General features: G+C 43.3%; 1 protein-coding gene across 6 annotated transcripts; it reads left to right on the top strand.

Annotated features, from left to right (window-relative positions):
- Positions 1-1,757: 1,757 nt before the first annotated feature.
- On the top strand, positions 1,758-21,107 carry LOC117354689 (oocyte zinc finger protein XlCOF6-like). 6 transcript variants are annotated; one of them, XM_033932555.1, is made up of 3 exons: positions 1,758-2,000; positions 2,099-2,225; positions 17,640-21,107. In XM_033932555.1, the coding sequence occupies exons 1-3, from the start codon at positions 1,977-1,979 to the stop codon at positions 20,132-20,134; spliced, it is 2,646 nt and encodes an 881-aa protein (XP_033788446.1). In that variant the 5' UTR covers positions 1,758-1,976; the 3' UTR covers positions 20,135-21,107. The 6 variants fall into 6 exon arrangements, with proteins under 6 accessions (XP_033788446.1, XP_033788445.1, XP_033788447.1 ...); XM_033932554.1 differs by having other exon boundaries at positions 1,761-2,000; positions 17,637-21,107; XM_033932556.1 differs by having other exon boundaries at positions 1,954-2,000; positions 2,099-2,188; positions 17,637-21,107.
- The last annotated feature ends 1,731 nt before the right edge of the window (positions 21,108-22,838 follow it).

Below are 22,838 nucleotides of genomic sequence, written 5' to 3'. Positions count from 1 at the left end.
TGACCCGTTTGGAAAGCGAGGGTTCTGTCCACGTATCTTTTATAGCGGCAGGCCTTTATTGATGGATGGATAAACATGTGGACTCTGCTTGTAGGCCTAAAGGAACAATCCAAGTTGAAATGAGAGAGCAAATCCATAGGGGCCAAACCAAGAATAGATTTGAAACAAGACGGGCAAATTTGAACAGAACTATTGCCTCCTGGGGCAGCCAATGAAGTTTTTGATAGTAGGGGGTAATGTGATCCCATTTTTTTATACCAAAAACCAATGGTACTGCCAAGTTTTGAATAATTCGGATTTTCTTAAAAGACCCCTGCTGCATCTTTAATAAATCCGCATAACTAAACAGAGCCATTTTCTCCAAGAGTCAGAAGCTTCTCCCAGCCTTTTCCTCTGGACTTCCAAATGAATGGGGGATCATTGTCCAGGTCCAGGGGAGACGCTGAGGGTTTTAGGTCAGGCAAGGAAGAATAAAGACCGATGACCTCACAAAGGGGAGGGCGGGGCTTCTCGTGGAGGGACCCGACGACGTTGCCTAGACTCCACCCCTCAGCTCCTGGAAGGGGCGGAGCTGGTACAGAGCTGACTACTGTTACTAGCCTTACGTACAAGTAATTTCTCTGTCCCTACAATCTGATTTCCACAACCCCAGAGAGAAGCTGAACACTGGGGCTGAGCAAGCAAATGCCACGGCTCCTCCTTAGGCAACTGGGAGGGGAGGGAGGGAGGAGCCAAGGCTGAAGACCAGAGAGATTTTCTGCAGAGCCCTAAAGGGATTCTCCTGCCCTTCCCGCCCCCCCTTAAACTCCTCCTCTCCCCACCCCAGGAACATTCTGACCAATGGGCGCCAGGAGGAGGCCAAACCCCTCCCCCTGTCTCAGTGCTACAGGACAGAACGTTTGAACTAGTCTTCCACCCCCAGCAACTATCTTGACCAATCAGCACTGAAAGGGGCGGGACCAACAAAGCCCTGCAGTTATCCTCCAGCTGTCATGTAACAGAGCAGGACTTCCAGCCTTTGCTCCCTCCTTAAACTCCTCCTCTCCCCGCCCCAGGAACATTCTGACCAATGGGCGCCAGGAGGAGCCCAAACCCCTCCCCCTGTCTCAGTGCTACAGGACAGAACGTTTGAACTAGTCTTCCACCCCCAGCAACTATCTGACCAATCAGCACTGAAAGGGGCGGGACCAACAAAGCCCTGCAGTTATCCTCCAGCTGTCATGTAATAGAGCTGGGGTCTCAAAGTCCCTCCTTGAGGGCTCGCAATCCAGTCGGGTTTTCAGGATTTCCCCAATGAATCTGCATGAGATCTATGTGCATGCACTGCTTTCAATGCATATTCATTGGGGAAATCCTGAAAACCCGACTGGATTCTGGCCCTCGAGGACCGACTTCGACACCTGTGTAATAGAGCATGACTTCCAGCCTTTGCTCCCTCCTTCAACTCCTCCTCTCCCCGCCCCAGGAACATTCTGACCAATGGGTGCCAGGAGGAGCCCAAACCCCTCCCCCTGTCTCAGTGCTACAGAACAGAACGTTTGAACTAGTCTTCCACCCCCAGCAACTATCTTGACCAATCAGCACTGAAAGGGGCGGGACCAACAAAGCCCTGCAGTTATCCTCCAGCTGTCATGTAACAGAGCAGGACTTCCAGCCTTTGCTCCCTCCTCCTCTCCCCGCCCCAGGAACATTCTGACCAATGGGCGCCAGGAGGAGCCCAAACCCCTCCCCCTGTCTCAGTGCTACAGGGCGGAACGTTTGAACTGCTCTTCCACCCCAGCAACTGTCTCAGCACAGAAGGGGGTGGAGCCAAGATGAAAGGACTCTAGGTCCCAGAGTGCTCCGCTTCCTGTGGCCAAGAGGAAACGCGTCTTTTCTTCTTCCTTTAGTTTGCGGATTCAGCCGAAGCTTCCGGTCCTTTTGTCTCTTCCTGCAAACGCTGCAAGAGACGAGCCCTGGGCCAGAGCAGAGAGGAGATGCCTGCAGGAGCCTCTGGCCGGGTAGGAGAGGGATCAGGAGTCCCCCAAAGGCTCTAGGCCTCCAAACCTCCCCCCCTGCCCTGGGAAGACACTGACTGGCTTTCTGCTTTGTCTTTCAGATGCAGGTGACGTTTGAGGACATCGCTGTCTCTTTCTCCCAGGAGGAGTGGGACTATTTAAATGAAGAGCAGAAGGAGCTTCACAGAGAGGTGATGAAGGACAATTATCAGACCCTGATCTCACTGGGTAAGGGACACCTTGGCATCATTACAAAGAGAGAGTGATCCCTTGATATCGAATCGAATCGAATCCTTAGGTTTGTATACCGCATCATCTCCACAAGCGGTTTACAGTAGGAGAAATAGGAAGGAACTACAACAGAGGGTTAGAGGTAGAAGTGTGAAGAAAATTTAGAGGACTTGGGATGCCAAGATATAAGAGTTTCCTTGATTCCTAAGTTGGAGGGAGACTTACATTTTTTGAGAAAAGCCAAGTTTTCAGATATCCTCTCATGACTGCGCATGTTGGGGTCAGTACTAGGGACTGAGGGGCTGATGGCTGAGATGAATGGGAACATATTTCATTATATGGCAATGCAGTATTGAAAGAGTTCAGTCCTGGGATGTCTGCCGTCATATTCAGTGGCCCTGAGTGATTGCAGGGCTACATCTGGTGAACAGTAAATCACAGGAAGGAAGGAAGGAAGTGCCAAAATGGGACTCTGAAGAGTCGGTTTTCAATTGTTCCAGATAAATTGATGGGAAATTTTATTGTGTCCCTATTATTATTTTTTTGGCTCATAGACAACCCCGCGAAAGACAAAGGCGCGCGGCCAACAACTGAGCGCAAGACGGAGGCGCGTGCCGAAGAAAATTACAGTTTTTAGGGGCTCCAACGGGGGGGTTTTGTTGGGGAGCCCCCCCAGTTTACTTAATAGAGATCGCGCCGGCGTTGGGGGGGGTTTGGGGGGTTGTAATCCTCCACATTTTACTGTAAACTTAACTTTTTCCCTAAAAACAGGGAAAAAGTGTTCAGTAAAATGTGGAGGGTTACAAACCCCCCCACAACGCAGCGCGATCTCTATTAAGTAAAGTGGCCACGCCCCTCCCCCCGTCGGAGCCCTAAAAACAGTAATTTTCTGTGGCGTGCGCCTCCGCGCTGCGCTCAGTTGTCCCGGCGTGCTTTTGACCTGCCACCATTTTTTTAGAAGGTCTTTGCCACCTTAACACTTGTTTGGAACTAAGAAACTACATATCTACAAATCACTTTGGGATACCAAGTAATATATAAACAGAGTACCCAAATGAAAGCCTAAATTATCAGATTTCTTTCAATATTTCTGCTCTATAGATCAGTGGTTGTCTAACTGATGCATTACAATAATAAAAAAGGTTTGGACAGTTATTGAGAAAGACATGGGGGAAGCCACTGCTTGCCCTGGATCGGTAGCATGGAATATTGCTACTCCTTGGGTTTGGGCCAGATACTAGGGACCTGGATTGGCCACCGTGAGAACAGGCTACTGGGCTTGATGGACCATTGGTCTGACCCTGTAAGGCTATTCTTATCTTCTTATGCACCTTATTTGGAAAAAAAATTGTAAATAAGGATAATAGGTGACTAAGGCTTGAAGCTCACTAACTCTAACTGATGTGAGCGCTATAAGAAAAACTGTTTTTCAGGAAAGGAAAGTGAGAAATGCAAACCCTAGTGGTTCTTTTTTTTTTTTTTTTAAACTTTATTCATTTCAAATTTTAAATCAAGTATAATATTGACATTTATCAATTAAGCATTCAAATACACTTGAAATCCTATAATTGATCATCATAATATAAAATATTACCCCTCCCTTATTTATGAAAATGATTTGTTTCAATTAAAAATACCCCCCTCCCCCCTTAATATCTTAAAATTTTTATACAAAGAAGAATATTTTTAATCTTTACAATAATCTATTAATGGCCTCTACACATCTTGAAATTTGTTATAATTTCCTTTTTGGACAGCTAGTGTCCTTTCCATTTTATGTATGGCATACAGAGTTCCACCAAAAACAATAATTAAGTCTATTCCAATTCTTCCAATTGTAAGTGGTCTGTTGAATGGCAACCCCAATTAAAATTAGCAATAACTTGTTATTATTAGATGAGATTTGTTGTTTAGCCCTCATTTCTATACCAAATAAAACTGTGTCATATGATAATGCCACATGATTTTCTAATAGGGAATTAATTTGATTCCAGATTGATTTCCAAAATTCTAATATATATGGACAATAGAATAACAAATGATCTAAAATCCCTGCTTTAAGATGACAATGCCAGCATTTATCAGATTTAGAGCTGTCTAATTTTTTTAAACGAACAGGGGTCCAGAAAGCTCTATGCAGCAAGAAAAACCACGTTTGTCTCATAGATGAAGACATTGTACATCTCATCCTCCAAGACCAAATACGTGGCCATTGAGATGCCGTAATTTTGTGCTTAATCTCAATGCTCCATGGCCTGCTTCAGTTGCAGCCATTTATAACTTTGTGATTTATTCAAGCCAAATTTTTGTTGCAACTGTAAAAAATCAAGCAGTTTACCATTAGACATTACATCATCAAGAATACGAATTCCTGCTATTAACCATTGCTTCCAGACAAGCTTAAATCCGCCAATTTGAATCTTGGAGTTAAGCCATATTGTTTGATTTGTAGATTTATGAATTGGATTAGAAGTTAAATTATCTATCAGTTTTAAAGTTTTCCAGGTGTCAATATTTTATTTTTTTTGTACAGCCTAGGCACTTTTGTACTAATAATATGACACAGCCTTAAAGGAGACATGAGTTGCCATTCCAGCCTTTACCAATCTGGTAATTTTTCCATGAGTTATTATAGGTATAGACCCTAGTGGTTCAAAAAGGACCGTCATCAATTGTTCCAAGACTACATTGAGATCACAGGATGGAGGAGGGTCTCTTAGTAAAGGTCTAAGATTGGTAAGACCTCTCAGAAAATGAGAAATGATAGGTGCCAGTTAGTTCGAGCTGGTAGGAAAGCATATTCTCTTATTTGGTCTGCTAGATGATTATGATGATGTCTTTCCTGAGGAAGATAGGCCCTTGCAGAGATGGTATCTAAAAGTGCTCCAATGAACGTGAGGGAACAAACTGGAGTCAACTAGGACTTCTTGAAGTTGATGATGAAACCCAGGGTTTGCAAGGTGTGCACTGTGGTTTGAATGGTGAGAAGGAGACGGTCCTAGGTGAAACAATTTTTTATTGAACAAACCAGAAAAAAGAACAATGACAGCAGCAGTAAATACAGTGGTCATGAAATTATAGAACAAGAGTTCTCCGGTCCCAAGATCCCACCCCCACCCAACCCCTCACCTCCTATCCCTTGCCCCGCACAACAAGAGGCAAAGATAATCAAGAACAGAAGGAGCTGCCAAAATAAACCAACAAAAAAGAAGCTTGTTACATACACAATTAAGAGAAAAGCAGCAGCACAAGAACTAAGAAAGAACAAAATCCCAACCCACCAAATGGACCAAAGTGAGAACAAAACATTCAGGGCCCTGGACTCTGATGAGCCCCAAAAGACAATGCGTATGACCTCCCCCCCCTACAAAGGTCCCCACCCCCTAAACCACGAACACCCAATAAACACAGGTAAGCAGACAGGCAAAAAGAAAAAATTTGATCATGTAACTCCACTTCTAAAGGAAAAACATTGGTTACCAGTAAACCATAGAATCACATACAAAATAGCATTACTCACACATAAAATACTTGTAAACAAAGCCCCTGCATTTTTAGAAAGATGTCTAATACCGTACATTCCTGTAAAATCTTTACTAGTAGTCCCTTCATTAAAATCCATTTATTCAAGGAGAGAGATGATTTTTTCTGTTACAGCCCTCCAAACTTGGAATTCACTCCCATTCAATATAAGAGAAGAAAAATTACTCAGTAAGTTTAAAAGTCTCCTTAAAAGCTGGCCGTTTAAGGACGCTTTTTAACTGATTCATTCTAAGTTACACTAGACTAGGAACACGATCTAGTAAAAACTAAACAGGTATCCGTTCCCCAACCTTTTGTTTCACTTGTCCTCCCCTTTTTTATTTTTTTAGAATTGTATTTAAGCCATTTGTTGTCTGCCTCCCTTTTCTTAAATGTATTATTCTGTTATAAGTAGTATTAATTGTTATGTTTGTTTGACTTTTTATTTTAACCTAACATTTAACTAATGTAAATCGCATTGGATTTGGACTATGTGATTAAATCAAATATTTTAAATAAACTTGAAACAAGGAAAAGTAATAATAAATAAATAAAAAATTAGACCAAGCAGAGGCCACCCAGGGACCGCCAACCCCTCATTGCTCAAATCAGATTAAACAGGTAAGGTATTAAGAATCTTACTACGGGTTCTATGCGACAAGGAATAGATATAAGGACCCCAGACCTTTTAAAAAAAAACTTAGATTGGCGCAAGGAATGATGTACCTGACCCCCCTCAAGCAACATCAAAGCATGTAAGCGGTTATGCCAAGCCCAGTAAGAAGGGGTGCGATCTGAGACCCACTCTCCCAAAATAATTTTCTTAACCACCAACCCAGCCTTGCGCAAGAAGAGCCAGCCAACACCCGGGGGGAAACAAAAAGCCTCATATTTATCTAAAAGAAACCCCATTGGAGGGAGAGGGATAGAATGGCCCAAAAGTTCCAAATAGTGGACCACTCGTCTCCAGAAAGCATGGAAAAAAGACTTAGAAGCACCCGTACATTTTTCGCACTGTGTGGACTCTGCGAGACCAGAGTGAAACATAAGAACATAAGAATTGCCATCTCCGGATCAGACCCTGGATCCATCAAGTCCAGTGATCTGCACACGTGGAGGCCCCGCCAGGTGTACCCCGGCATAGTTTTAGTCCCCATATCACTGTATGCTTCTCAAGGGAGATGTGCATCTAATTTACCCTTAAATCCTAGAACGGTGGATTCTGCAATTACTTCCTCTGGGAGAGCATTCCAGGTGTCCACCACTCGCTGCGTGAAACAGAACTTCCTGATATTCGTCCTGGACCTGTCCCCCTTCAGCTTCAGTCTATGTCCTCTTGTCCGTGTCACACTGGATATTGTAAATAACTGCTTTCTCTGCTCCATTTTGTCGAATCCTTTCAGTATTTTGAAAGTCTCGATCAGATCCCCTCGCAGTCTCCTCTTCTCAAGGGAGAACAACCCCAGTCTCCTAAGTCATTCCTCGTAGTCCAGGTTCTCCATACCTTTCACTAGCTTCGTTGCTCGTCTCTGCACCCTCTCTAGCAGTTTTATATCCTTCTTTAAGTATGGAGACCAATGCTGGATGCAGTATTCCAGGTGCGGTCTGACCGTGGCTCTGTAGAGCAGTATTATAACTTTCTCTGATCTACTCATAATCTGATCCCTTCTTTATCATGCCTAGCATTCTATTTGCTTTCTTCGCTGCTGCCGCACATTGCACCGACGGTTTCAGGGTCCTATCTATCAGTACACCCAGGTCCTTTTCCTGTTCGGTCTTTCCCAGAGTTACACCTGACATACTATACTTGTGATTTTTATTTTTTCTGCCTAAATGTATCACATTACATTTTACATTAGTCTTGGGGCCCCTTTTACTAAGCTGCGATACGCAGAAAAACTAACGCCAGCTCAATAGAGGCGTTAGCATCTAGCGCGTGGCTTTGTAGTGTGTGCTAAAACCACTAGCGCAGCTTAGTAAAAAGGGAACCTTAATAGAAGTATAGATCCTTTCTCACCCTGAGACACCATTTCCACCCTGAGACACCTGATTATTTTCACCTCATAGATTTATTTAGTTAGTTTTCTATCCCATTGTCCCCAAAGAGTTCAGAACTGGTTACAGGTTAAACATACATAGTATAAAGTTAACAGGTTACAATTTGCACAGGATTTGTCATGATTTCAGTACAAGTTTCTGATACAAGTTTTTTCTTAACTAGATGCATTTTAAGGGTCTAATACTAATATACAGTTTACCAGGTACAGTTTTTCAGTACAAGTTTTATCCTAATTGACACAGAGACAGTTTAAGGTTGGATTTGCCATAGTTATAGTACAAGATTTTACCTTACAAGCGTTCCATACATGATGCATACCAGGTTCTGGTGCCAATGCACATTTCTTTGTAATTCATTGGTCAAGGGCAGGGGGTTAGATGAAGAGATATGTTTTTATTGCTTTCCTAAAGTTGAGGAGTCCTTCAAGGGATCTGATCTACAGGGGCAGTCGATTCCAGTGGCTCGGTATAAAGTGGAAGTAGGAATGTTGCAGAGCATGACCAGGAGGCGATTTGAGGCATATTTCAGCCTGGGAGTGGAGAGAAATGATAGGCGCAAGATAGTTCGAGCTGGTACAGAGGAAGCATTACCATACTTAGTCCCAACTTTATTCAAATAGTCATTTTAGGCATAGACAGCGCAATGCTTTTTTGTTTGAGGGTGGCAAACGCTTCACTCCAGACCCTACCCCCATAATAGTACTAATTGTAATACCGTTTTTTCCATTAATTTTTCATATATACACACAATATAATCTTATTAACAACACATAATGGTTAACCACAAAATTAAACTACACAAAGCACATTGTATGCTTTTCAACATTCATTCCTACCAGAACACCTGGCCTTGGTCACACACACATAGAACACAGATAACCCCTATGCAAATACGGGACCACAAACTAAACACACTAATATATACAAACGAAACCCTAAGATGCAAGACTCTGCATGTAGTATAACCCCAGAGAAATAGAAACAAATGAATTTCTTCCTGAAAAGTGCAAAATATAGACTGCAGATGTAAATTCTCAAAACTGACACAAGGAAGACAGTTGCTGGATGTAGTCTGGGGATTGGGGGAAGGGAAACAGGTGGCTGAAGTGGAGCTGAAGGGAAGGGAGAGGTGCCAGACCCACACCTGGGCGCTGAAGGGAGGATAAAGGTGTTAGACCCATGTGAAGGGGGCTAGAGGTGTTGGACTTAAGTGAAGGGGGATTGAGGGAAGGGAGAGAGGTACAGGACCTTCAGGGAGGAAGAGAGAAAGGAAAAGAGAAGGAAAGGGAAAGATAAAAGCTGAACCAAGGGGATGAAGGAAGAGTGAGTGAAATATTGAACATAGTAGAGGGAGGGAGGAAAGAGAGATTGTGAGAGACATTGGTGTAAGGGAGTAAGAGAGGAGAGAAGCTGGACACAGGGAGATATACAAAAGAGAAGATGATGGGCATGGATGGGAGCATAGGAACGGACAAAAAGGGGAATGCTGCATCTGCATGGGGGTGGTATATGGACTAGAGAGCTGCACGGGAACGGGGACGACGGGAATCCCGCGGGACCCGCGGGCATCCCGCGGGATCCCCCTTTGGGTCACGGGGATCCCGTGGGGACGCCCCTAGGGTCGCGGGGATCCCGTGGGGACGCCTCCGAGGGTCACGGGGTTCCTGCGGGGCTGGATGTACTCAGTCGCGCGGCTCTTCTCTCTACCTTCTCTGCTTGCAGCACAGAGCCGAACGGAAGTCTTCCCGACGTCAGCGCTGACGTCGGAGGGGAGGGAGGGCTTAAAGCTTAAAGCCCTCCCTCCCTCCGACGTCAGCGCTGACGTCGGGAAGACTTCCGTTCGGCTCTGTGCTGCAAGCAGAGAAGGTAGAGAGAAGAGCCGCGTGACTGAGTTGGGAAGACTTCCGTTTAGCTCTGTGCTGCAGGCAGTGTAGGTAAGGAGGAGAGTAGCCTCGCGGTTCGAGTGGCTACCAAGGGACGGGGCGGTCCGCCCCGCCACACCCCGCCCCGGTTGCAGCACAGCCGGCCAGGTCCCCTTACTTTTGTGGCACTTCCCCGACCGACCGACAACAGCCCCGGTCCGACAATCCTCCCTGCCCTGTAGCCGCGAATCTAAATTATCTTCTTACAGCAGCTGTAATAAGGTAATTTAGATTCGCAGTTAAGGGCAGGGAGGTTTGTCGGACCGGGGCTGTTGTCAGTCGATCGGGGAAGTGCCACAAAAGTAAGGGGACCTGGCCGGCTGTGCTGCACCCGGGGCGGTAGAGAAGGAGGGGGGGGAGAAGGACGCTGAAAGCACTTGAAGACAGAGGAGGGAGAAGGACGCTGAAAGCACATGGGGGAATACAAAGGGGTGGAGAAGGACGCTGAAAGGCCATGGGAAGGGCGGGGGGGGGAAGGACTCTGAAAGCACTTGTGGAAGACAGAGGGGGGAGAAGGATGCTGAAAGCACATGGGGAAGACAAAGGGGTGGAGAAGGACGCTGAAAGGACATGGGGAAGATAAAGGGGTGGAGAAGGACGCTGAAAGGCCATGGGAAGGGCGGGGGGGGGGAAGGACTCTGAAAGCACTTGTGGAAGACAGAGGGGGGAGAAGGATGCTGAAAGCACATGGGGAAGACAAAGGGGTGGAGAAGGACGCTGAAAGGACATGGGGAAGACGGGGGGGGTGGAGAAGGACGCTGAAAGGCCATGGGGAAGACAGAGAGGGAGAAGGACGCTGAAAGGACATGGGGAAGCAGAGGGGGGAGAAGGACACTGAAAGCACATGTGGAAGACAGAGGGGGGGAGAAGGACGCTGACAGGACATGGGGAAGATGGGGGGAGAAGGACGCTGAAAGGAAATGGGGAAGAGAGAGTAGGGAGAAGACGCTGGCAGGGAAGAAGACAGATGCCAGACTATGGGGGGAGCGGAGAGAAGAAGTTGGGTGCCAGACCAATTTGGAAGGGGGAAGAAAGGGAGAGGCACAGTAACAGAGCAAATGGAAGATACAGAAGGAAGAGAGACAGTGGATGGAAGGAATTGAATGAGAACATGAGGAAAGCAGAAACCAGGCAACAAAGGTAGGAAAAGAATTATATTTCTTTTTTTTTATTTTGCTTCAGGATAAAGTAGTATATTAGTTGTGTTGATAAAAATTTATAAACATTAGAGGCTCTGGTAGAAACCCATTTGCAAAGTATGTATTCTTCCCAATTAATATTTTCAAATTAATAAAGTCTTTTTGCTTATTTGTAAATGGTTTCTACCAGAGCCTTTAATTCAGTAGCATAATTAAATGAAATAACTATTTCTGAAGTTTATATGGACGGGCGGGGACGGAGGGGATTCCTCGCGGGGACGGGTGGGGACGGAGGGGATTCCTCGCGGGGACGGGTGGGGACGGAGGGATTCCTCACGGGGACGGGTGGGGATGGGTGGGATTCCTCACGGGGACGGGTGGGGACGGGTGGGACTTTGGCGGGGACGGGTGGGATTTCTGTCCCCGCGCAACTCTCTAATATGGACACAGAGGGGTAATGCTAGACATGGGAGGGTATATGGATATAGAGACGAGATGGCTAGACATGGGGGAGAATTAGAATGCAGAAGAAAGATGCTGGAGAGGCAGGGCATAGGGATATAGAGGAGCGATGCTGTGCATAGGAAGAGAGGATCATAGAATGGTGAGATGATGAAGGCAGGGAGATGGGCACAGAGGAAATACTAGAAAGGGAAGTTTAGGAGACAGAGAAGGGAGATGCTTGCTGAACATGGGAGGAAAAAACATGCACAGAGATGGAAGATGAATAGTGAGCATGGAGAAAGAAGACATGTCAAATGGTCAGGAGTAGACAGATGGAAATAGAAACTAGGATGTCCGGTGCTATACTCAGAGAGAGCCCCCAGGAAAGAGACTTGGGAGTACTTGTAGACAAATCAATGAAACCTTCCGCACAATGTGCGGCAGTGGCGAAAAGGGCAAATAGAATGCTAGGAATGATTAAGAAGATCATAAAACAGATCTGAGAAGGTTATCATGCTGCTGTACTGGGCCATGGTACACCCCCACCTGGAATATTGGTCGCTGTACATGAAAAAGGACATAGTTCTACTCAAAAGGGTCCAGAGGAGAGCAACAAAAATGGTTAAGGGACTGGAGAAGTTACTGTACAATGAGAGGCTAGAGAAACTGGGCCTCTTCTCCCTTGAAAAGAGGAGGGAACATGATCAAAACATTAAAGATAATGAAGGAAATAGACTTAGTAGAGAAAGAGAGATTGTTCACTCTCTCCAAAGTGAACAGAACGAGAGGGCACTCACTAAAGTTAAAAGAGGATAAGAGTCCGTACAAACGTAAGGAAGTTCTTCTTTACCCAGAGAGTGGTAGATATCTGGAACACTCTTCCAGAGGCTGTTATAGGGGAAAGCACCCTCCAGGGATTCAAGAAAAGGTTAGATAAGTTCCTGCAGGTAAGGCTAGACTCAGTTAGGGCACTGGTCTTTGACCTAAGGGCCGCCGCGTGAGCGGGCTTCTGGGCACGATGGACTACTGGTCTGACCCAGCAGCGGCAATTCTTATGAGACCAATGTGATGTGAAGAATAAAATGATTAGAATATATCAAATTTGAAATATGTATCCTGCTAGAGCTGGTGTTACATAGTAACATAGTAAATGACAGCAGATAAAGACCTGAGCGGTCCATCCAGTCTACCCATTAAAATTACATAATTAATTTAACTTGTCTCTTCTTTGATATTTCTGTAAAGTCCACCTGGTCTTGTCATAGGTTCCAGATGCTGAAGTTGCCGTCCAAGCTCACTCCAGCCTATCCAATCATCCTGTTTGCAGGATATGTACCATAAAGTCTGGCCAGTAACATCCTCATGTTAGACATAACTGGGGACTGCAAAAGCTGTGCTTCTTTAGCTTCCAGCTGACTTAGGGCTCTCTCTGACCAGGGGACAGTTGCACTCCCCTAACTCTATTCCTGCCATGTGTGACTGAAGTATTCTGTTAGCTTGATTTTTCTATGTAGCATTCTGTAGTAATTTGACTTCAGTTTTCTCAATAGTGTAGTGGATATTTGTGAGGGGGAGGAAAGGGGAGACGGGTTTTGTTGATCATTGCTTTGTGTTTGTGATTTATAAAATGACAATTGTACAGAATATTATTTCTTTTTATACTTTCATAAAATAAGTTCAGTATAAAGCTATTTGAGGTTTGCAGGGACAGAGCAAGGACGGAGACAAATTTTTTTCCCCCATGTCATTCTCTATTTTGGATTAAAAACTGGTAGAAAGACAGAAAACAGAGAATAGGTTTAAATGGTCAATATTCTCAATGGAGAAGGTAAATAGTGGGGTTCCCCAGGGGTCTGTACAGAGACGCTGCTTTTTAACATATTTATCAATGATCTAGAGATGGGAATAACTAGTGGAGAAGAGGAGACTTAGAGGGGGATAGAGACTTACAAGATCATGAAGGGCATAGAGAGAGTAGAGAGGGACAGATTCTTCAAACTTTCAACAAATAAAAGAACAAGAGGGCATTCGGAAAAGTTGAAAGGGGACAGATTCAAAACAAATGCTAGGAAGTTTTTCTTCACCCAACGTGTGGTGGACACCTGGAATGCGCTTCCAGAGGGTGTGATAGGACAGAGTACGGTATTGGGGTTCAAGAAAAGATTGGACAATTTTCTGTTGGAAAAGGGGATAGAGGGGTGTAGATAGAGGATTACTGCACAGGTCCTGGACCTGTTGGGCCGCCGCGTGAGCGGGCTGCTGGGCACGATGGACCTCAGGTCTGACCCAGCGGAGGCATTGCTTATGTTCTTATGTGAGATAATTACATTTACTGATGACACAAAGTTGTTAAATCGCAAGAGGATGGTAAAAAATTGCAAGAGGACCTTGGGAGACTGGGCATCAAAATGCAGATGACGTTTAATGTGAGCAAATGTAAAGTGATGCATGTGGGAAAGAGGAACGCCAACTATAGCTACGTGATGCCTGGTTCCACGTTAGGAGTCACTGTCCAGGAAAAGGATCCAGGTGTCATTGTTGAGGATACATTGAAACCTTCGGCTCAATGTTCGGTGGCGGCTAAGAAAGCAAATAGAATGTTAGGAATTATTACGAAAGGAATGGAAAACAAGATGAAAATGTTAGAATGCCCTTTTATCGCTGTATGATACGGGCGCAACTTGATTACTGTGTGCAGTTCTGATAATTATATGTGAAAAAAGATATAGCGGAATTAGAAAAGGTACAGAGAAGGGCGGTGAAAATAATAAAAGGGATGGGATGACTTCCCTATGAGGAAAGGCTAAAGTGGCTAGAGCTCTTCAGCTTGGAGAAGAGACAGCTCAGGAGTGATATGATAGAGGTCTATAAAATACTGAGTAGAGTGGAAAGAGTAGATGTGAATCGTTTGTTTACTCTTTCCAAAAATACTAGAACTAGGGGGCATGCGATGAAGCTACTAAGGGGTCCTTTTATCGGACATTTCATCATGCTCTAACCCCTGCGGCCGGCTAAAACACTAACGCCTGCTCAAAGCAGGCATTAGCGGCTAGCGCGGCAGGCGGTTTAACGTTCTGTATTACGCGCATTAAATCCCTACCGCAGCTTGATAAAAGGACCCCTAAGTAGTAGATTTAAAACCGGAGAAAATATTTCATCACACAACGTATAATTAAACTCTGGAATTTGTTGCCAGAGAATGTGAAATCAGTTAGCTCAGCAGGGTTTAAAAAAGGTTTGACTAATTTCCTAAAAGAGAAGTCCATAGGCCATTATTGAAATGGTTTGGGAAAATCCACTGCTTATTTCTAGGATAAGCAGCATAAAATTTGTTTTCCATTTGGGATTTAGCCAAGTATTTGGGACCTGGGATAATAATAATAACTTTATTCTTCCATACCGCCACAGTCGAATGACTTCTTGGCGGTTCACATCGAGGAAGGCTGGACAATCAGCGAATTACAGAATGCAAGAAGTCAGGGTACAACTTATTACATAAGAAATAGATAAAAGGAAAATATGAATCTTAAGTATGTAGTATAGATCTCTTGTATGCAACCCAAGGAATAAAGCTGGACAATCTGCAAATTTTAGAATAGAGCTGGACAAAAAGGATGGCCACTGTTGGAAACAGGATACAGTAAAACCTTGTTTTACAAGCATAATTTGTTCCGAAACCATGTTTGTAATCCAAAACAATCATATATCAAAGCAAATTTCCCCATAAGAAATAATAGAAACTTGACGATTCATACCACAACCCAAAAACTTTAATTCAAAATACTGTATGTTCTTGTATTGCAAGACATTGCTTGTATATCAAGTTAAAATTTAATAAAATGTTTTGCTTGTCTTGCAAAACACTTGCATATCAAGTTACTTGCAATCCAAGGTTTTCCTGTACTGGATCTGTCCCAGTATGGCAATTCTTATGTTTTTAATGCATTTTAGATCACTGATAATAACGTTCACTTGCCAAGTAGATGACGTAGAGGCATGTTATTGATCAAAAGCATCCTCAAATAAGAAGATGGAGACCTCATTTGAATTTAATAAGTGAGGGGAGTCACGAGCGGTGTGCCACAGGGATCGGTGCTGGGGCCGTTACTCTTCAACATATTTATCAATGACCTGGAAAAGGAGGCAAAGTGCGAGGTTATAAAATTTGCAGACGATACCAAACTGTGCGGCAGAGTTAGCTCCAGGGAGGAGTGTGAGGACCTGCAAAGAGACATAGACAAGCTGGAAGACTGGGCAAACAAATGGCAAATGCGCTTTAATGTGGAAAAATGCAAGGTTATGCATATAGGGAAAAAGAACCCGTTGTTCAACTACAAATTGGGGGGGGGGCATTGTTGGGAGAAAGCAATCTTGAGAGAGACTTGGGTGTGCTGGTAGATGCATCACTGAAGCCATCTGCACAGTGCGCAGCGGCCTCAAAAAAAGCCAACAGGATGCTGGGCATCATAAAGAGGGGCATAACTACCAGGACGCGGGAAGTCATCATGCCACTGTATCGAGCGATGGTGCGTCCGCATCTGGAATACTGCGTTCAATATTGGTCGCCGTACCTCAAGAGAGACATGGAGGTACTTGAGAGAGTCCAAAGGAGAGCAACGAAACTGGTAAGAGGGCTGGAACACTACCCATATGCTGAGAGGTTGGATAGGCTGGGGCTCTTCTCTCTGGAAAAAAGGAGGCTCAGGGGTGATATGATAGAGACCTTCAAAATCATGAGGGGCATAGAGAGGGTGGATAGGGACAGATTCTTCAGGCTGAAGGGGACAACAGGTACGAGGGGGCATTCGGAGAAACTGAAGGGAGATAGGTTCAAAACGAATGCAAGGAAGTTTTTTTTCACCCAGAGGGTCGTGGACACTTGGAATGCGCTACCGGAAGAAGTGATCAGGCAGAGTACGGTACAGGGATTCAAACAGAGACTGGATGGATTTCTGAGGGATAAAGGGATCGTGGGATACTGAGAAAGCTAACTGAGAAAGCTAACCAGAAAATAAATGTAGAAACCCAACCAGGTCGTGCAGGTGCAAGACCGGAGGGCTAGGACTTTGATAGGAAGATAGGACTCAATTAGGAAACCAAGGACGCATGGGGGCCCCTTCTGGTGATTTAGACAGGTCATGAACTGTTTGGGCCGCCGCAGGAGCGGACTGCTGGGCAGGATGGACCTATGGTCTGACCCGGCGGAGGCACTGCTTATGTTCTTATGTTCTTATTTCTTCAGTCGAAGAGTTGAGGGAAGTGTGTTTCAGTGAGTAGGGTCAATTATGCTGAAGATTTGTGACCTAATTAGAGGAGTCTGTTGCGGAATGAGGGTATAAGTAGATTTGAGTTAGCTGAGCAAAGAATCCTAGATGGAGTGTTGGAAATCGGCAGTCAAGAAAGACACGACCTAGTGAGAAGGACTTGTCTGGGTAGGAGCTCTCTTACCGTTATGAACAGACACATTAAACAGGTTGTCCGACAACAGTCGAACTCCATTCACAAGCTGTTCGCCTTTTTGTAAGTCAGAATGGAGACTAACATGACCCAACAGTGACCATGTTTCAGTAGGATGATCAGGGGTCATCACTTTAATACTGTGGAAGAAATTCCTTAATAAGCCCAGATTGGAATAGATTCTCTTTCTTCAGAGCTGTGCCATACATTGAGTGCCACTTTGGTATGTAACTTTCATGCTAAAATGGCAGTTACGTGCCATGACGGAGGTGATATGGCAGGAGGGCTCATAAATGCACTTACGTGCTCTTCCATAAGATAGTGCCTAAGAGCTATTGCGCCTAAGTGCGAGGGCGTGGTATGCAAATAGGCGGGGGCACAAATGGGCTATAGGCGATTCCTATACCTACAATCCATCCAGCCGATTAACCGTTCCCCTTAACTGTATCCATGACATCCTGTTTGTCTGTCTTTCCTGTTCAGATTGTAAGCTCTTTCGAGCAGGGACTTTCTTAATCTTTGTGACTTTGTACAGCGCTGCGTGCGTCTGGTAGCGCTATAGAAATAATTAATAGTAGTACATGCAAAACCTATAGATTACTGTCGGAGCACTCTGATTTATGGCACCCTTGAGAGAATTGACTCCCTTAACTCTCCACTCTGCCATTTCTAGGGAACAGTTTGCACTGTGTAGAGATAAATGCTTGAAAAAATTATTTGCAAATATGAAACTGACCAATTTTCAAGCCACACAAGGAAAATCCTGGTATGACATAATCTATCCTTTCTCTTATTATACACAGGTTCTACCTTAGAAACTGCTTCTATTTTCTAACTCATGAATCATATCTTCTGTTTATATCCAGCAGATCCTCAGATCTCACAAGAATGGACGAGAGAAGGCAATCAAGGAGAAGATACGGTAGAAATGGAACAAATCCAAACACAGTCAGAAAATGTCTGCGAGAATATTTCCCAGAGGCCTGAGAAGATTAACACAAAGAAATGTAAGCAGAAATCAAAGAAACAGAGAGACCCTGCAGGAGACTCAACAGGTGAAGGCATTAAGTGCGAAAGAACTGACAGCGAGCTCAGTAACATCCCAGAGGACAAGAGACACCTAGCAGAGAGACCCTTCCAAATTAATAATAGTGATAAAAGGACATCTGAATTCCACCATGTCAAGAGGGAAGAAAAAGAACACCAGAAAAAACTCCAGTTGCACAAAGGAGATCAGTATAAAAATAAGAAACAATTTACATGTACTGAGTGTAATAAAAGTTTCACTCGGTTTTCAACTCTAAAAATCCACCAACAGTCCCACACCGCAGTCAAATCATCTATATGTTATCAGTATAATAAAGGCTTCACTCAGCTTCCACCTATAAAGAGACACATAACAGGGAATAAACCATGTACATCTGCTGCGAGTAATAAAAGCTTCCCTCACCTTTCAACTCTAAAAATGCACCAACAGACCCACACTGCGGTCAAACCATTCATATGTACTGAGTGTAATAAAAGCTTTGCTTGGCTTTCAAATCTAACAATTCACCAGAGGTCTCACACGGGAGAGAAACCGTATACATGTACGGAGTGTAATAAAAGCTTCACTCAACTTACAAATTTAAAAAGACATCAAGTAATCCACACGGGGTACAAACCATTTCAATGTACTAAATGTAACAAAAGCTTCACTCGGCTTTCAAATCTAAAAAGTCACAAAATGCTCCACACAGGTTCCAAACCATTTACATGTACTAAGTGTAATAAAAGCTTCACTTGGTTTTCTGGTCTAAAAAGGCATCAAGTGATCCATACAGGGTACAAACCATATACATGTACTGAGTGTAATAAAAGCTTCACTTGGTTTTCAGATCTAAAAAGACATCAATCGATTCACACAGGGTTCAAACCATTTATATGTACTGAGTGTAATAAAAGTTTCACTCAGTTATCAGATCTAAAAAGTCACCAAATGATGCACAAAGGGTACAAACCATTTACATGTAATGAGTGTAATAAAAGCTTCACTCGGCTTTCAAATCTAAAAAGTCACCAAATGATCCACATAGGGAACAAACCATATACATGTACTGAGTGTAGTAAAAGCTTCAGTCGCCTTTCACATTTAAAAAGACACAAAATGATCCACACAGGGTGCAAACCATTTACATGTACTGACTGTAGTAAAAGCTTCACTCGCCTTTCACATCTAAAAAGACACAGAATGATGCACACAAGGTACAAACCATTTACATGTAATGAGTGTAATAAAAGCTTCCTTCGGCTTTCAAATCTAAAAAGTCACAAAGTGACCCACAAGGAGAAGAAACCATATATATGTACTGAGTGTAGTAAAATCTTCACTCAGTTTTCAGATCTAAAAATTCACCGGAGGATCCACACAGGATACAAACTATATAAATGTAATGAGTGTAATAAAAGCTTCACTTGGCTTTCAGTTTTAAAAAGACATCAAGCGAGCCATACAGGGTTCAAACCATTTATATGTTATCAGTGTAATAAAGGCTTCACTCAACTTCCACATCTAAAAAGACACATAATGATCCACACAGGGTACAAACCTTATACATGTAATGAGTGTAATAAAAGTTTCACTCAGCTTTCAAATCTAAAAAGTCACAAAATGATCCACATAGGGAACAAACCATATATATGTACTGAGTGTAGTAAAAGCTTCACTCGCCTTTCACATCTAAAAAGACACAAAATGATCCACACAAGGTACAAATCATTTACATGTAATGAGTGTAATAAAAGCTTCACTCGACTTTCAAATCTAAAAAGTCACAAAGTGATCCACATAGAGAGCAAACCATATATAGGTAATGAGTGTAATAAAGGTTTCACTCAGTTTCCAGATTTAAAAATTCATCAGAGGACCCACACGGGATACAAACTATATGCATGTAATGAGTGTAATAAAAGCTTCACTTGGCTTTCAGATCTAAAAAGACATCAAGCGAGTCATACAGGGTTCAAACCATTTATCTGTTATCAGTGTAATAAAGGCTTCGCTCAGCTTCCACATCTAAAAAGGCACATAATGATCCACACAGGGTACAAACCATACACATGTAATGAGTGTAATAAAAGCTTCACTCAGCTTTCAAACCTAAAAAGTCACAAAATGATCCATGTAAGGAACAAACCATATATATGTACTGAGTGTAGTAAAAGCTTCACTCGCCCTTCACATCTAAAAAGACACAAAATGATCCACACAGGGTACAAACCATTTCCATGTACTGAGTGTAGTAAAAGCTTCACTCGCCCTTCACATCTAAAAAGACACAAAATGAGCCACACAGGGTACAATCCATTTCCATGTACTGACTGAGTGTAGTAAAAGCTTCACTCAGTAAATCATTTACATGTACTGAGTGTAATAAAAGCTTCACTTGGCTTTCAGATTTAAAAAGTCACAACATGCCTGACCTGATGTTTTGCCTAGTTGTAAATATTGTAACAAACTCGCAACAATTCAATTCACTGACTTCTGTATGGAACAAATATACTCTTAATGCTTGTAAAACTTAAGTATAATATTTTTTTATTAGCAACAGAAATAGAACAATTCATTAGTAATAGAAAGAAAGATATACTTCACCGTGTGTGTCTGCATCCTCATCCTCTTTCCAAACCGGGAAGCCCTTCAAAGGACCAGCTAGGAAGTCACTGAGCAGTTGAGCTTCGAGCTTAATGACATTGAATGGCTTTTTTATAGAGTTCAATCTTTATCCCTCGAACATACACAGGATAACATATGTCCAAAAGTCTGCTATTATCAGTATACAAAGGTTCAAACACGGTCAGAGAGGACATCTGCTCTCCCTGCACAACACCCGGTAATACTGACCTCAGGTGGAACTAGCTAAAGCCACAAGTCAGTGAGAGCAACGGTTAAAAGAGACAAACAAACAAGTCATAAAATTGTACAATGCTTGTGCTGGAGAGTGTGTGCAACAGGGTATATTCATTTATATATGGTGGGATTGCCCGAAAGTCATTCATTACTGGAATATGGTGTTTGAGGCACTTTTGGACATTTTGCATAGGTCATTTCACACAATTCCATGGACAATGCTTTGTTACTTATTCCACACGGGGCGTTGCCCCACTTATTTCAAACCCTGGCTTTCCATGTGTTTACAGCTTGCAGACTTTTGCTGGCAGCACATTGTAAATAGGCTCATCCCCTGACTAGACAGTATTTCTTTAGTAAACTGGATTTTATTTTTCTTATGTCCAAGCTAACCCTTATATCAAGTGGGCATCTTGTCCTACATAGCACTATCTTGCTACTGGACTGTTGTGAATGTCTTTTTTCACACCTACTTTTGTTGTTGCTGGATTATTGATAGGGTGGGGGGTAATCCCATGGACTGGACTGTAAAGCCTTATACTGAAGAACCTCAGTACAACTTAGTGCTGTTGTGGAAATGTGGGGGTTGTTACCTTTGTATTTTTCTCTATTTAATCTTGTTTTTGGAAAAAATTTAAATAAAATATAATGGACTTACAGGCCTTGAGCCCTTTCAGGCCTGCAAGTATTACACCTAAACTCCAGCTCTTTAAAGGGCCGTTGAGCAGGCGGGCCTCTCTTCAGCCGATGATTGAGCAGGGCAGGAAGGAAGGGGCTGTCATTTGTTCCTCTCTGCTCTACTGGAAGAACCTCCATGCCAACGCCAACTCTGCTCTCAACAGGCCCAACCTGAACTCCAGCCTTTCAACTGCTCTTTGCTTGTGTTTTATTCCACATGGACTATTTCAGCTCACTATTAGTGGGTCTATCTGCAAAGAATCTACAAAGATTACAACGCTTGCAAAATGAAGTTATTTGCCTACTGAAGAACTTAATTATTTGCGCCTCCTTCATTCCAACTCTGACCGCTGTACACTGGCTGCCCATCATGAAATGCTGCATCTTTAAAGCCCTGACGCTAGCTTTTAAATTCTTTGATGGAATGCTCCCAACCCACATCCCTGACCTACATTCCCAACCAACCTCTGCGATCTCAAGGCAAGAGAAAACTACACCACTGGCGTGAACCCTTCTATAAAACGCCCGCAAACATGCCTACTTCCTACCCAAATTACGGAATGAAATCCTGCCAACTATTAGATCACTGACAGGTTTATTAAACTTCAGGAAAGCAGTAAAAACCCACCTTTTTACCCAACTCTCCCCCTTAAAGTCACCTCCCATTTCTAAACCAACTGTCCAAATCTACTTCTGCAAGAGTTGTACACGTCGTTGAAAGTGCCCTACCACTTGAACTGTAGTTGCAATGAAGTCACAATGCATATTTTCATTTGTAGACTATGCATGGACATGTCTCTCTACTTCATGTACCCACATCAAGAGTACCGTAATGATTGTCTTATTCTATACTTAGGGCTTCTTTTATGAAGGTGCGCTAGCGGTTTTATCGCACGCTAGCTGAAAATCTACTGCCTGCTCAAAAGGAGGCGGTAGCGGCTAGCACGAACGGCAATTTAGCACGCGCTATTCCGTGCGTTGAGGCCCTAGTGCACCTTTGTAAAAGGAGCCCTTAGTGACCAAAACAACTGCCCGATCTTTCATGCTGTGAATCCAAAGTATTTTATTGTTGCTATACAGAGAGTGCCTTATCAATTGGCATACTACTGTACAGGAAAACCTTGGATTGCAAGTAACTTGGTTTGCAAGTCAAGCAAAATATTTTATTCAATTTTAACTTGATATATAAGCAATGTCTTGCAACACAAGTACATACAGTATGGTTCTTCTCTCTCTGACGCTTCGTAGATCCGGTTGGTTTTATTTTCCTTCAGAGAAAATGTGCCGTTTTAAGAAATTCTTAGGACTCTGGCATTTCAAGCAGGAAAAATGAATTCATGTTTGAATACTCTTATCTCTCCACCCCTCACTTATTATCAACTCCAGAAATATTTTAAAATGTATCTATTTAAACAATACAACATTTAATCGATTTCAAAATTATCATAAGTGGATTTCTTATTTTTATGGCACAATGTTTACAGTTTCTTAACTATTTTAG

The sequence above is a fragment of the Geotrypetes seraphini genome, chromosome 2 (assembly GCF_902459505.1).
Source record: "Geotrypetes seraphini chromosome 2, aGeoSer1.1, whole genome shotgun sequence".
Taxonomy (NCBI): domain Eukaryota; kingdom Metazoa; phylum Chordata; class Amphibia; order Gymnophiona; family Dermophiidae; genus Geotrypetes; species Geotrypetes seraphini.
Note: the sequence above shows the minus strand (reverse complement) of the source record. Positions and strands in the feature narration are given on the sequence as shown.